The 16464-nt window shown below is 36.1% G+C and overlaps 2 protein-coding genes across 4 annotated transcripts in view; one reads left to right on the top strand and one right to left on the bottom strand.

The window, feature by feature from the left end:
- Nucleotides 1–16464, bottom strand: part of LOC121323211 (ventricular zone-expressed PH domain-containing protein homolog 1-like) — a 50191-nt gene that overhangs the window by 27202 nt on the left and 6525 nt on the right. For 2 of the 3 annotated variants that reach the window (XM_041264115.1, XM_041264116.1), the window contains 3 exons: nucleotides 14410–14584; nucleotides 6234–6415; nucleotides 4848–5057 (listed from right to left, as the gene is read on the bottom strand). In XM_041264115.1, coding sequence (XP_041120049.1) covers nucleotides 4848–5057; nucleotides 6234–6415; nucleotides 14410–14584 — 567 coding nt within the window. The remainder of the gene's footprint in view (nucleotides 1–4847; nucleotides 5058–6233; nucleotides 6416–14409; nucleotides 14585–16464) is intronic. The other variant, XM_041264118.1, reaches the window with a different exon arrangement.
- Nucleotides 7581–12783, top strand: LOC121323212 (pentraxin-related protein PTX3-like). The gene is made up of 3 exons (XM_041264119.1): nucleotides 7581–7935; nucleotides 8797–9333; nucleotides 10982–12783. Exons 1-3 carry the CDS (start codon nucleotides 7803–7805, stop codon nucleotides 11593–11595), a joined length of 1284 nt encoding a protein of 427 aa, XP_041120053.1. The 5' UTR covers nucleotides 7581–7802; the 3' UTR covers nucleotides 11596–12783.

Here is a 16464-nt window from a genome sequence, read left to right as displayed (position 1 = left end):
CTAAAAATGCCAGAGTTTTCTTTTTAAAGGTTGCTTGTATTGTGGTTACTGATTTCACATTGCTACATGAACCACAAGAAGTAACCGTGGCACCAGAATATCTGCAAAAACAGACTTATAATACGACACAGCTGTGTTAGATGGGAATCAGTTGGCATATATGAATGCAACAGATCCTGTCGATTGCAACCAGTTATTGGAATTGATGATTATCTTCTAATGCGATTAGAGTGCATCATCTGGTCAAAAAAAGAAAGTTAAGCCGATTTTGCAAAACGATCTTACAGAAAATGAGAGACCTTGTCCATTAAACCACAACTCAAGGCGTCTCTGTATATTGTTACAAAGCATAAGAAAACAAAAGGGCATACAAGAAGGAAAGTCTAGCATGTCAAGTCATTTCTCTGTTTTGTTTCAGACCGGGTTAGATAAACAAACAGGGTTTGCAAGTTAAAATGTTTAACATCTAGGGGTATTTACCTAACTGTCCAGAAGACACTGGCCTCTTATCCAAGCAGGACAGCTGTACTAATAGAACAATCCCTGCTCAATGGTGAACATTTAATAAGAAAACTATTAAAACTATAGAGGGGTTATCTGTACAGGGTGACAGGTTGTAGAGATGAAAATATATCATAACTACTGCAGTGGTTCTTCTCAGCCCTAGCCCTTGAGTTCACACAAATGAATACACACTATTTTATAATACGTTTGCTACCTCTTTACTATTAGATTATAAGCGTAACAAATATATCAAGACTGTTTATTACAACTTTTAATTTCTAAGCTTCCACAGAGGTTTCTTTTATTTATCTTCAGTGGTAATGCGATATTCTATTAATATTACCAGTGGTAGCACGAGGCCAGTGGTTTTAGCCATAGCAGAATAACAACATTATAAACCTATGAACATTGTGCCATACCTCAGAACAAGAATACCACATCAGGGTCATTGTGCAGCAACTGTTATAAATGAGTTGAGTTTTTTGATATGTAGTGTGGCCTGTTATTGGCTCTGCCTGGGTTTCTCCTGAGTATTGCCTAGATTTAATGGTAGTATTCCAAAAGTGTTTTTCAAACTTTCCAGTAAAGGTTGACTAACCAAAGAGGAAACTCCTAAAATCTGCACTAAAAAAAAAAAAAAAAAAAAAGCAATATGAGTATATGCTGTTTGAGTCATTTGATTCTCAGCATGCTGGTTAATTAAAAAGTCACCTGACCTAACTAACTTCTTTAGAAAACTATCAATTTTCATTGCATTTGTTCGACCAGAATAAATTATTCCTCTGAGGGTTTCCTGTTTAAATTATGTTTGAAAAACAAAACAATATAGAAATTAAATAAAACAAAAATAGCTAGCTTTTCAAGATTATTGCTCAATTTTATTAGTAGTATTATTATTATTATTATTATTATTATTATTATTATTATTATTATTCATTGTTATTGTTGTTTTATTGTAAGAATAACTATTAGATTTGGCTTAAAACAGAAGAAAACAAAAAGGAAAAAGAGTTTTATCCTGACAATAAAGTCTAAAATTAAAACTATTTACTTTTTATGTCGCTGTCTTAATGAAAAGTGACATTACATTATGCTTTATATATATTTTCTTCAGGAAATGTTGCAGATAAATGCATTATTTATTGGAGACCAGAGTGTTTGCTACTAATTCATGGCTTCATGACCTAGATGAAACTGACTTTTGATCCATCTGTACTTTATGAGACAGAAGATCTAATCAGCTTTAACTCAGTAAAAACAGGGTGCTGCCAATACACAGTACCATGGCATAAGTCCTTTATTTTAATTTGTTTACTGTCTGCTCTAAATGCACACAGCTAAGGCATGTGCTTTTGGCATGTTAAATTAATATTTGTTATTGTTTTTTTTTTGTATTTTACTATATTGTTATAAACGCTATCTGATCTTTTGCCTCTCTTTGGAAGCCATTAACTTTCGATTTAACGGTATTGGTTATATTTATACAGGTTCTCTCTTTAGATTTAGTTTGGCTTTAAAAATCAAAAGTACATTGTGATACAGCAACCAGAATCATATATATGGCCATGTTTATTTAGCCAAAAAAGTGTCTGCAGGTACACAGCAATCTAAAATAAAAATTACTATATATGGTGATTACATTTACCTCCTCCAATCCTTGTTTGGTAATGTAGTTTAGTGTGATTCAGTTCTTATTTTATAATTTTTTCAAGATTAATAAAAATGAAAGAGTATTTGAATTTGTAAAAAACAAATATTCAAACCTGCAATAGCCATGTTTGTCACAGCACTACAATTTAATTCACTGAGTCTTAAATGCAGCCAAAGTGTAACAATATGACCATACAACTGCTTCCCAGAATGGTGTTAGGAACTACAATGATGAAAACAGAATTTATTCTGGGTCTAACACTCAAAGTCAAGTACTCTGCTGTTAATTGGCAAGTTCAAAATGATGAAATGTTGTGTTTTTTAAAAGACAGGATGCGTTACATGGAAAGTACCCTGAAAACACGTGAGTGTTCAAAATAGCACCTTTCTGAAATTCAGTCACCAGTAATAAGCCTGAAGCAAATAGTTCTTCCACACTTTTGTGCTTCTTTGGCAATTGAACTAATGCTGAGGGGGAAATCAACAGTGTTGCCCAATTGTTCAGTGTTCCAAGTCATTTTAACAGGAGGGTCCATGGGGAGTTATGGAATGGTAGTCAAAATCAGTGGAGCTCCAGCTGAAAAATATACTTCACTCATGGATTCAATCAGTCTTCAGTGGGATGAAGGAGTTTAAATGCGCTTGATATTGTGAGTAAAGGTTGCAGTTTTGTCAGTCTAGCATATGTATGAAAGACAAGACTTCAGTAAGCTATTCAGATGAAAAGGATCTTAGAAGACCTACTATAAGCATAGCTAGCAAACAGAACATGCCATGAATGAGTCATGCCATGAATGAGTAAAGTGATTACTGCGTCCTTTATATCCTCTGGTCTGTACGTAATCAAAATATTCAAAGTCCTGTGCATGTTCTAACATATAATAATAATAATAATAATAATAATAATAATAATAATAATAATAATAATAATAATAATAATAATAATAACCTATGCCAAAGGAGCTATTAATGACCCCAGTGTTCATCAGGCTTCAGTGGGCTTTCCACCAGCAGCAGGGGATCTAGTTTAGTCCATTAGGATTTAAACATGTCAACTTCTCTGTTGTGAACTCAAGTTAATTTATTTTTCTGGTTGCTGCTTGCTGTTTCTTATGTAACCATTAAATATACAACGGGGTCAGGATATTGTTTTTTCTAGCAATAGTTCCAATAATGTCCCCATTGCTCTGCATGTGATCCAATCAAATAAACTGAAAAAAAGACTAGGTTTCTTCCTGATTATTTACCCACCAAGCAAACACTGTTGGGAATGGGCCTGATTCTGTTAATTAGGTTAAAAAAAAATCTGTTAATTAACCAACCGTTAACTGAGTAGAAGAATGACCATATCTGGGTCTTGAAGAAAAAACAATCCGTGATAGAAGCGATTGCAGGCTGATTACAGCTGCAACAGAACATTCATTCCTTTACTATACAAGACATGGGTTATTTAGTCAGAATCTTCCATTTTCCCTTTTGTCCCAGCTGTCTTTCCAGACAAAAAGTGTGCGTAAATTTGGATTAACAAACAGTTGTTCAGTAGACATGCTAATTTGCAGGAATATAAAACAATTAAGAGACATTTCCTCAGTGATTGTATCTGTTTCAAAGCAGTTCCCCAACCAAGATAAAAGCAGATCCTGCATGTAGAGGTTTATAATTAAAATTCTAGAGAGAATAATTTAAGCTAATGTATATCTTATCTGTAACAGATATTTGCCAATAAAACAAACAACCCGATGTCTGCATGCCATCATTAGTTTTTACACACTGACAAAGGCAGCATTCGGATTCGAAGCCAGCCAGGGCAACATGAGTAAAAGTGTCAAAACAAAAAAATATGCCAATGTTCTTTTTAAGAAACAGCAAAACATTTTCTCTTTAATTTGACAAAATTCTTACTTCAGATCAATGATATTAATCATGTTTTCATGTTTCCCTTTTATATTGAAATAGCTTGAATGAAGACAGGCATGTACAATAATTGGTTAAAATAAACGTGCTGAATTTCTTCAACAAGGAACATGCTTAATCTAATTGTTTTTTTGTTTATTTTTTGCTTTGTTTTCCTGTTTTTTAACTATTTGAGTTGACCATTAACTATGAAAAGAAATGAATACATAACCAATAGAATAAACAACAAAAGATTAAGTAAAACAAGATGAACAGGACACAAATGAATGAACACTGTGTGGGTTTGACAGCTGATAAATGTGTGCTGTTTAAAATCATGTTACTTAAAGCTTGACGGTGTGAGGACCTTTTTTTAAGGCTTAAGACCAAGTGGCCCCACTAAAGTCCCTGAGCTAATCGCAGCACAGATACTATTTTAGGTCTGCAACCCTGATCAACCAACTAAATACAACTGGCAGAATTAGTTATATCAACATACAATCTACATTTTATGACCTAGAAACAAGTACACAAATCTGTTGAAAGACATCTAATTAGTCAAGATCCATAACAATATAGAATGTTCAGTATGCACTTTCTGTGCAAACATTAATTTAAAAAGGTTAACTTTGAACATTAAATTAAACCACTGGGGGAAGGTAGAAAGCCACCAAGAAAAGCAAACCTGTCTCCTGGCCCAGATTGTCTCTTGTCTATGCCATCAACATTTTTAAGGCCAATAATGAAGTAATGTGCTTTTTATGAACTTACGAATATAGTTTTGCAGATTTGACACCCACCTCATCGCCGTGTCCCACAGCACCGTAGATCTTTGCTATTTTCCCAAGCAGGTTGGGAAAATCCTCTCCAACCGCCTTCAGGTTCGGAAGAAAAGAGGCGATAGCTGCAGGGTGGGAGCGAGACACTTCCACCAGGATATTAAGGATAGAATCATTCTGGTTGGGATGGTGAAGGTAGCTTATTAATGAAGAAAGAGACTTGTTCAACACCTTAAAGTAAAGTAAAAAATAAATGAATATATTTATTTACACACACATAAATGCTGAATAGAAGAAGCATTGCGAGTTAACGGGAAAACGCATTGATTTTTACTGAATTAAAATACATTTCATATTAAAAACCTATTGCCTATCAGAAACTTGTACTGTACCCCCTATTGTGCTGTGAACTTGAAATCCCCAAGAGTTAAAGGCACAGCACATCTAACACTGGCTTTTCATTGGCTGCAGTGAAGCCGCCCACCTCTGCTTCTGGATTTAGTGCAGTAGTCCTTTCAGTTATATTGAGTTGCAGAAGGCTCTGATGATATATAAATGGTGTTTTGTACCAGTATATTAAAATAGTTTAAACGAAGACAGACATGTAATTGGATCTGGTCAAATTAAACTTCAACAAGGAACATACTTCATTTGATGAATTGTATTCAGATTGGGCATTAGAGTATAGATATTTATATAACAGCATTACAACAAGCCGTCTGCCATCCAGATGTAATATGTTTATCAGGAGCTACGTGAAAATAAGATGTACTGTACATAGATTCAATGGTCAAGTTAATGATTTATTGAGCTTGCTTGGATTACATGTTTTCTTTGGCCATCAGCTGTGATGCCTGATTGCAGAAAAAAAAACATGCAAAATGTTGGCCTTTCACTCTAATTCTATACAATACCATAGAGACAATTATTATTTAGAACAACAATATTGGTGCAACTGAACTGAATGATTGCATACATTATACAAAAATATTTTAATAAAAATGTTACTATGTAGCTTAAAATGAACGATGAACTACAGTACTTCTAAAAGAAACAGAGCACACTTAAGTTAAAAAAAAAAAAAAAACCTTCTAATTCCGGAATGTGCATCAATAAGAAAAAATACATTGCAGACATAAATGCTCATCAGTTTAACTGTGGCATTTTATATTACATTGGTATTATTTGAGTTCAGGAAAGGGCCCTGAGAACTCAACACCTGATATGGGCACTTACATCCCGCACCTAACCTTTACCCTAACCCTAACCCTAACCCTTTTTTAGTGTACTTACATATATCATGCAAAATGATTTACACATTAAGTACATTGTAACTATACATAATAACATTGTAATGATGTCTAAGTTCACACATATTTATCAAGTAACTACTATGCAAATACACACTTTTCCAGGGGTAGTTACCGGAGGGTGTTGCTTGGCAACCATTTGTAGCAGTCCGAGAAGGTGTTGCTGTTCCGGTTGCTCCAGCCGGGACATCAGTTCCACCAGCTCGGGTACGTGAGTGTTTATGGACTGCGGCTGTTTCTCATACACGGAGGGCAGAACCCGCAGCAGCATATAGTTACCTGTGTGAATGATTCAGAGTCAATAGGAAAAAAATCAAACCTAAGATACTGAGATTATAGCTAGTACACAGAACCAACTGACACAATTTAGTTTTGATTAAATGTAATAATAACTCCATAGAAAGCATTGTTAGTGGATTTTATTCCAACTGCAAAACCATATGTTTGCTGTGTTAAACCCCCAAATATGGATGCAATTTCCAATTTATAATCTGCCAATTTGCTGTGGTGCTTGTAGCAGAAATTGATTAACTGTTGCTTAAGAGTGCCTTGCAGTTCTTTTTTTTTAATACTTAAAAATCAGTCAATATCATATGTAAGGAACGTGGCATATGTTGCCCAACACATAGTTCAGTAAAAGGCATTTTGTCCCCTGGTGCCTCAATAAAAACAGCAAGAAATAAAATAATCACATGCAAATGAGTTGTCTATGTTGTATTATGTGGTAAGTAAGTTTGCAGGGGATACCACACACCAAAAGCAGTATTTTAAATATTAATAATTGCGTCAATGAATCAACCATTGGGAAAATCCCAAGGTAAAAGCAGCAGTATTTTTCCATTATCATTCTGTAAATACATACAATGCCAGTTACTCTATTTCATATCCTTTTATCAACAAGAAACGATTAGTAGACATCAGGCTTATTTTTTTTTCTGCACTTTTTCAAAGCTTGCCGCCATTTTCTTGGCAAGGAACACGTACATTTTATAAAACTAACCCTAATAAATGTACCTGCCTGTTCCCCAGTTACTTCTTGCTAGCTCTAAAACATTAAGACAGGTCCAATGAAGGTCAAAAACATTGAGTCCTTTGAATGGTTTATTAGATGCCATCAAGTTTGTACAATATTTTAAATAAAAAAGGGATGATTATAGCATCCTGTGGTACTGTGGTCTGGCCAATTCTCTAGCTAGCTTTACAGTTGCTGAAAAAAAAAATATGTGTTGAACACTGAACTTATTGTATTTGTTCCTTATTATTTTTAAATTGCTACCAATTCATGTAACAAAAAAAAAAAAAAATCTCATGAGGAAGTGATTACGGTTGCCTTGCAGTTCAAATTAAACCCCCTTTGAATCCCCCCCTAGGGGGGGCCCCGTTCCCCCGTCCCGCTATATCCACCCACCCAAAAACCTCCAAGGATCGGACTGGTAAACTCAGCCCCCTTTCACAACAGAAGAGGCACTTTTGTTTGACTACAACGTAGTACTACCTCCAACAAAGCATTACTCACTCATTCACTCATATGGTGTTTATATAGAGTGTGCAGACTGCTACTCTCACAGTCTTTCTTTAGCTGGTGGTTAAAACACACCAAAGAAGCAAGCCAGAATTAACTTCAGGTTCCTACATACTGAGTTAAGTGTCGCTGAACAACCCAGTCATGACAATGCTGAAGGTATTGGTCGGCGTTTTTCTCTGCTTGTCCTGCATGGTGTCAGGACAATATGATGATGAAGTTCTTCAGGTTGATTTTGAAAATCTGTCTTACAATGAAATTCCTGACCGCGAAGAAGGTAAGAAAGGTTAAAACCATTTCTTTTGTTTTGAGCATCTATTTATAAATGGTTTTATACAAGCCAGCAAAACGTAATTACTTCATGTTCTCTTATTACATATATTGAGTACAAACTTAAATTCTATATAAAAACAAACAACCTTGATTTAGTTTACCTAACAAGGGTACAACAAAGGAGTTTAAAAAAAAAAAAAGTCAGCTTCAAAATGAATTTGCTGTTCCTTTGTTTTAAGTTCAGGTTTTAATTAAATCACAATTTTGCATGTATACCCCTTATCAAAACTTGGAAACAAATGTCTAAATCATTACACAGCATCAGGGGCAGGTAAGTTTGCCAACAACCCAGTCCCCCCACTGCAGAACTGATGTTGCTTAAAGAGTATATAAGGACCTTTTTATTTTATTGTGTTACATGTTCCCATGTGTTGTTACAACTGTTTAAGTAAGGTGTGTGTATTGTTTTAATTATTTTATTTTATTTTTTTACATTTTGACCACTTTTTAAGTTTTTTAAATTGCATTCCCTGCCTCAAGATGGCTTCACATGTACCTGCATGGACCTCTCAGATCTACATTTCCTATCATCCTCCTGCTCACTGGTAAAGCCATCTGTTCTGGGAGGTCCATGAGGGTACATGTGAAGCCATCTTGAGGCAGGGAATGCAATTAAAAAGTTTAAAAAAGTGGTCAAAATGTAAAAATCTTTTTTTTTTTTTACACAATACACACACCTTATGTAAACAGTTGTAGAAACACATGGGAACATGTAACACAATCAAATAAAAAGGTCCTTGTATACCCTTTGATACTATGAATTATTGTTGGAATAATTCAGTTTTTTTTTCATTCAATCCACCAGCTACCCCCTCTCCCTGCAAGTCCACAGAGCACACAAAATGGGACAAACTTTTTTCTATGCTGGAGAACTCACAAATGAGAGAAAACATTCTCCTCCAGTATGTGGACGAGATCATTAAGGTGGAGCTCCAGAGCATAAGTGATGAAATGCACCAGTTTGTGGTTAATTTTGCTGGAACTTGCACTAATGCCATCGACAGTGCCAGCACACGAATCACCTCCCAACTGGAAGGAAAGTTAATGCAAATCACAGAGAGGATTGGGGATACCAACACCGTGCATCAATCCCAGCATTACAATGTCCTGGAACATCTGCTTGTGGCCAGCCAGGACACAGCGTACAGACTCAGTAAAATTGAGAGCGCCTGGCAGAATGTAGCAGAAGCAAAGGGTCTGCATTCAGAGTTCAAGCAGCAGGATGTCTCTGTCTATACAAGGTTAGAAAAGGTTATGAATTCCATGGCTTATGATCTTCAGCAAAGCAGAGCTGAACTACAGCTTTCCCAGAAATGGGTTGCTCAGCAACTCCTGCCTTCAGGTAAGTTTACACCCTGTCTGTTTGCTCACATATATAGCACATGATGACTAACCTTACATAAATAGAATCAGGGACTGAGTGGGGCACAGTGGGGGAATGGTGTAACATGGAATGGTGTAACAGCCTTTATTATTTTGCATTACAATTATTTTCATTAGAGCAAACTTTTTTTTTTTTTTTAACGTATAAATACACAAAATGAATTGGTTGTCATTGTATAAATAAACAACTTGTTTGTGCATTTTAAATGTGTGGTTGATAAGGATAGAAATTGATTTCTGAAAATCTCATTGACTACAGGTACATCTTACAGTATACCAGTCATGAGAGATATAAAGCAGAAATGGCTTCCCAACTATACAAATAATCAGCTAGGAAGCCAGAAACTTTCTATCCCAGTAGGTTCTGCTTACCACTCTGAATCATATTTGGAGAAATTAATGTTTTGAGTGACTAAACCTGCAATCTAAATATTTAGTGTTGAAAAACATAACTTCCGGGTCATATCTCTCTGTTGAAGCTCTATAATTAGTAATCCACACTGCCAATCACAAAACAAAGACTAATCAAGCATGGCATGTCCAGCCCTGTAATACGGTAATATGAACCAGGCCTAGCTAAGTACTACACATAAAGTTTTCTTTAAAACATTTTCCTTGTGTTTTTGGCATGAAGCCAATGATACTCCACATTGAGCCAGTACTTAACTGGTGGTGAGCTATATTATACAATTTCTGATGCTGTTAGAGATCCAACTGATTCAATATCTTGGTCTAACTCTCTCTGTTGCCGCAGATCTACAAAACAACCACGATACATGCCACACCACGGCTGGAACTGAGTCAGACATAGTCTTACAATTCCCATTGGACAATGCAAGCAGGTCTCTGTTAGCAAGCAGTATCAAATTAAATAAAACAGGTCACTTTCCAGGACTGGCTCATTTACTTCATTGGATTCTGGATGCATTCAAGACCTTTTTTTTTTTGTTTTTGGTTCCTTTTTTGCCTCACAGGGGCATTCAAAGCAGTTTATTATTTTGGTACCTATTATAGGATTCAAGCTGTTAAAAACCTGACAGAAAACAGTTATACAAACCCTCCCGAGTCAAGGGTATTAATAACATGTGAAAATCAATACCACATGTGATTTCTATAGTAACAGACAGTAGTCATATGGAGTAATGCCTACAAGCCTACAGGCTTTATTTACATTTTGTATACTGACACATTTTCTTCTATTCTAAGGTAATACTTTTTAAAATATGGAAATCATACCAGTCAGGTAAAAAATACATTAACAACACCTTATTTCAGCGACTTTCAATGGCTGGCCAGAGGAGGGTGACACCATCACACATTTCTCAAGCCTACCAAAAAGAAGCTGCACTTAGTTAGACACAAAAGCACTATACATTATTATCTGTAGTTATTTGTTTTCATAACATTTACCATTTTAGAAAAGCTGGATTCTATTAAAATAAACATTAAACCTTTTCTAAATACATTTTTAACAGTGTTTCAAATGTTAGAGTGTTTACAAAACTAGAATATGTACTTTAAATCCCTTTAAGAAAGAGGAGAAAGAAATGGACAAATAAAAAAGTAACATTTATTTAGCTCATTGATTTAAATTTTTGCTTTTGCAGGGTGCGAAATGGCTCTGTTATTTCCAATGCGCTCCAAGAAGATTTTTGCCAGTGTCAACCCTGCAGCCGCCATGACACTTGATTCGTTCACAGCATGCATCTGGTCAAAGGTCACAGATGCTCTCAACAAAACGGTTCTTTTCTCTTATGGGACCAAGAGAAACCCTTATGAAATTCAACTCAGTCTCAGGCAGCAAGCAGCAGTCTTCTCTGTGGGAGGTGACACATACTCAACTGTTGCGGCAAATGCAGCTCCCGTCGGAGAGTGGACCCACTTCTGCGGCACATGGAGCTCGCACGAAGGCAATCCGTCTCTTTGGGTAAACGGAGAGCTTGTGGCTACCTCCTCAGGACTGGCCAAAGGCCACCCAGTCCCAGACGGAGGGATCTTACAGCTAGGCCAAGAGAAAAACGGCTGCTGTGTGGGAGGTTTTGATGAAAAGCTGGCGTTCTCCGGGAAGCTGACTGGATTCAATATCTGGGACAAAGTTCTGGATAAAGAGCAGATCGCCCACTTAGCTAAAGGGGAGGATTCATGTGGTACTCGGGGAAATGTGGTTGGTTGGGGTGTTACAGAAATTCTACCACATGGCGGTGCTCAGTATATTCACTAATATATATCTATGGACAGCATAGTGCACCCTACACGCTGTATTCATAATACATGTGCGTGCCAGTGCTAAATACATTATGAATTTATTGTCATTTATTGATTGAAAAATAACCAAATGATAGGACTTGGAAGAGCGACTTGGAATGGATGTGAAATATCAGAGTTACATATTTTTCTTGTGTGATTCTTATATACATTCCTGGTAACTCTTTAAAACCCAAACGTTGAAAGAACCCTTCCGGCCTCAATAGCTCTCAGAATCACGTTGAAGCTGTAAGTACAGCTGGCACACCAGAGTGTAACCATTAACCTGCCCCCCCTGCAACACTGCCTCTAGTGGATGTACTGTAAGACACACGTCAGTAAGAAATACCACATAAAAAGATTGTGGTATTTCACGCAGAATGCTTAGTTATTGAAACTACATGACTGGATTAAACTGCTGATATCTATAAAAGTTACATGGATGGGGTCACTAAAATAGAAAATGGTACATAATGAATCTAAAAAAAACCAAGAAGAATACACTAGTTAAGATAACTGACACTTGCTACACACACCAAGTTATTTTTTAAAGGAAGTTTATATAATATACGTTACAAAGTGCAGTTCCTTTATTTCCGAACACAGCAAATGCCAGCTGTTCAGATGCGAAATCATGTCATATAACACCTAAACTCAATAACAGGTCTATAGCATGTCTAATTATATTAAAAAGAGAAGCATTGTTTTGTCTGCAAAGAAGGTATTCATTGGTATTGTATAATTATTAATTCCTAAATCATATTTAACAGAAATGTTCAAGTTTTGTTTACATGTCAAGAGGGAGCTGGGTATTAAAACCCCTCATTGCTGAACTGCAAATGTGTCTCTCTGATTCTGCTCTGCCAATCTGACTGGAGAGAGCTTTATTGTGAGTCTTAGATGTGAACAAATGCAATGCAATGTTAAATGCTCGATATTATTGGCTTAAATTCTATTTCGTTTTGTTTTTTTAAGCTGGAAGATTTTTTTCAGATGTGTTATAAAAATAAAAATAAACGTTTACAAGTTAAAAACATCTTTCAGTTTCGAATATATAGAGAGTACATTGTGTTATATTGTAAATTCTGCTTTTAGCCAACATGATATGAAAGTGAACGTATTTTATATTTGTGTCCCACAAATAAAAATAAAGTAATTCAAAACACCTGGGCTTTTTTAAGTTTATTATCTGAAGTCACCAAAAATTGATTCATTCTTCGAGCCACAATCACAGTTTTTATAAAACGGTGTAGTAAACTGTAGTCTACTAATTTCCTCCAAATGCTTGTTTACAGTATGTTGGTGTGGTGACTTCCTTAATCTGTACAGAAGTTACATATGATTATTAATTCATCTGGTCGCTTTAGGCTGCTCTTATACAGAATAAAATTTAGTGCAGAGGAATGCAAAGTAGCGTGTGGAGCCACAAAATAATCGGTAAAATCAAAGACGATCACCACTCCAAAATGGTCCAGGACTACCACCATACCAGTCTTTCATCATCAAGTCGTTTACAGCAAAGACACCCTATAGAGCAGCCATGGCTTCTAACACTCAATTAAAACAGCAGTTAAAACTAATCAGTAAGTATCTGCAGTTAGGTGCACGGCTGTGATATCAGATCTCCCATTGAAATGAATAGGATGACAATCTTTGTGATGTTCTAAGACAGCACAACGCTCTGGCTGAGACACACACAAACACACACGGGATGTTTATTTGAAAAGCAGCTGCATAAACATCAGGAATAACAAGCACACAATAGGAGTGTGTGTAAAAGCTATGTGTTTTGATATGCTTGCAGTAATAGTTTTACAACTAGGATGTATTAGTTCCTGTCAGCACAGCATGAAAGGGAAACTGGGTCAGAAGTGAAGGCTCCACTGGAAAGAGAATCATTAATCTTCAGGTTTCAGTGTACAAGCCCCCAGCCTTTTACTTCTCACTTACTTAGAAGTTTATGACGTATTTATTTTTTCTATGAAATTTCGAATTAGTTTGCTAAGATCGCCTGTGGCTGCATCAGTGCTCGATAAGCCAATTGTTTTTCAGTATATTTCCGGCTAGGGGCAACGGGTCATTGTTTATTGGTTCTATAAATTAGGCTGAAAACCAATAAAGGATAATAAAGTTCAGGTCAAGTTAAGCTTCCAACTGTTGTACATTATACAGGAGTCTTTGAATAATAAAAGATAGGTATTTCATGAAGTTTAATGCCAAAATGGACATCTTACAAAACTGTGTGACATTTGCTTTACAAAGCCTTATTGACCACAGAGGGCGGGGGTGGAGGGGTGGTTTAAAAGCAGACTTGAAGGCTCTTATCAGCACTGGGAATTAAACTGAGGTTTCTATGGTGGCCTTAACATAGCCTGTGTAGAGCAAGGCTGCTGAAACTCAAACACTGTTTAAATCAGCCTGTTATGGGGTGATAATGCCTGTAAAAGGTGAATTACTCCTGGATGGAGACACTATTATTGCACTGATTTTTTTTTCCATGTTTCCTCATTTGCTGTATCCATTACTTATAATCTTGTGAGTGGTTTGTGGTAAAGTAAGAGCAAGCGTTTGGACCACATCTTCAATACATTAACATAAGCAAGTATCGTGATTGTTGTGCAACAATGCCTTGTTTCAGTCAGATGCTCCCCTTTTCTCTATCCAAATGTAATGACTTCACATACAGAATTCCTGTGCTTGCTTTTCTCGTCTCACGTGTGTCTCTTTTACTGTCCAAAGTGGTCATGTATGATAGGTCGAGTAAAATAACCTGGTTCAGTAACATTCGTACCTTGGAGAATGCTCTTGGTGATGGCTTCTGTGTGGTCTGCCAGTAAGTCTGCCTTCGCAATGGCAGCCAGTGAGAGATAGCTGGACATGTTTCTGCACAGCTCCTTGTTTCCATGACACAGAAATTTCACCGCCACTGGCACCGCTAGAGCCATGACTGGAGGCTTCTTGTAATTCTGTTAAATCAGAAGAGAGAGAAAACGAGCCACTGAAACCTTCAACTTTACCATAAAACATGGCTTTAGCCCTTACAAATTAGACACAGATAGGAGGCCACCAGCAGGGAAGAATCCCACCTACTCTCAGAGATGTACAGCTTAAAGAGGGCATGCTTTAGAAACAGTTTAAATGTATTTACTTCTGGTATTTAATTGCAGGTGTTAGAAGTAAAGCCAACGTTAGCACGTTATCACACTGCAATTACGATGTTATTACAGTAGATTTAATATTACGCAAGGTGTTACCGCAAATTAATGAAAAGGTGAAACAGCTTGCTTGCTGTCTAAGTCACGTTTGTATTCTTGGCCACTAACAATATTTTCAGATACTAAACTGGTCTCTAGGAAATCAGTTAACTTACTTAATTTACCCAATATTTTTCTTTTGTATGTAAACTACATGCAAAGTAATATATTTTTATAACTTTAAAAAGCGTGGCTTGTGCTAACATTTAAAATGTGTACATTTGAGTGTATGTGGAATCAGACTAAGGGCTTGGTTAGACTGTAAAGTGTGAACTGAAGTGACTCCTTGTTTCCTCAATCGATCAGTGGAAACTGCAATTCTGAAAACTGAATGTCGAAATAACAAATGGAGCCCAGCCATTTCCACTGAGCCTTAGCTATGACCTTACCTCACATTGCCCTTCGCTGCCGTCACTCGCATTTGCAAATAATTAGAGAACAATTTCACCCAAGATTAAAACCATGGAAAGTAATGGAAAATCTCTTTCTTTTTTTTAAACCCTAACACAAGAGTGACAAGAGCAGCAAGACAAACACTGTGAAATATGGAAAACATTAGAAACTTGTCACCCTGCAAACAACCACTGTAATACTCCAGAGGTCAAAACATGCTCTTTCTTTGATTATCGTTTACTACAGCCCAGAGCAAAAATACCACATGTCCTGTCCAATCTGTCTTTCAGGAAACCAGAGGGGCAGAATCTGTAGCAATTTTTACCAAGGGGTATCTTAAAAAATAACACAAATATGCACTTAATAGTCTTAACAGTGACTGCATTGGTTAAATAATAATTAAAATTATACTTTTACTTTCTTCCCCAATTTTACAGAACAAGTGCAGTGCTGTGTGAATTTGTATTCTTGACAAGCTAATGAACAGCTATGGACAGTATCAATCCGTGTTAACACAAAATAAACTCTGGCCTTGAAGTCAGAATTTACCTTGAGGGTCAATAAACCTCAATACAGACAGGAAACACAGGTCAAAAAATTGCTGTAAATATTATATGCCATTCCTCTGTCTTTTAAAAACATACAATACAATAACATCAACTATTTTAGCCAGGGAAAGGTTAGCTGGGAATGTTTGCAAGTGTAGGTGAATACAACACAGGTATAAGTTATACAGCTATAATTGCAGCTTAGAAATGTGGTTTGTGACTCTTACAGTACTTTCTGTACAAGGGAGATACTTTGACAAGTCTGCTACTGTAAGGAAAGTGTCATACTTTGACAGTTGGATTGTAATTTTTAGTAGCTATAGGGAATAAGATTAAAATGCAAGATAGGAAAAAGCACAACCAATATCCTCTATTATTCAAAACATTCCTAATTTCATTTGTGGTCATTCACTCACGTAATAAACTGAGAAATACACGTGTATATATATATATATATATATATATATAGATATATATATATATATAATATATATCTAGATAATATATATATGCCAAGATTCTGTCTAAGACACTTTAAGATGTACAAAGTCTACAGTTCTATATGTTATACATTAACAAAACATTACGAGCTCGGAACTCATTAAGTTCATGAAAGCAGCTCAAATGTTTAATATAATAAAGAAGAAGAAA

This window comes from Polyodon spathula, chromosome 11 (genome assembly GCF_017654505.1).
Source record: "Polyodon spathula isolate WHYD16114869_AA chromosome 11, ASM1765450v1, whole genome shotgun sequence".
In the NCBI taxonomy this organism is placed as follows: domain Eukaryota; kingdom Metazoa; phylum Chordata; class Actinopteri; order Acipenseriformes; family Polyodontidae; genus Polyodon; species Polyodon spathula.
The sequence above is the reverse complement of the archived record's forward strand: the minus strand, read 5'-3'. Positions and strand labels throughout refer to the sequence as shown.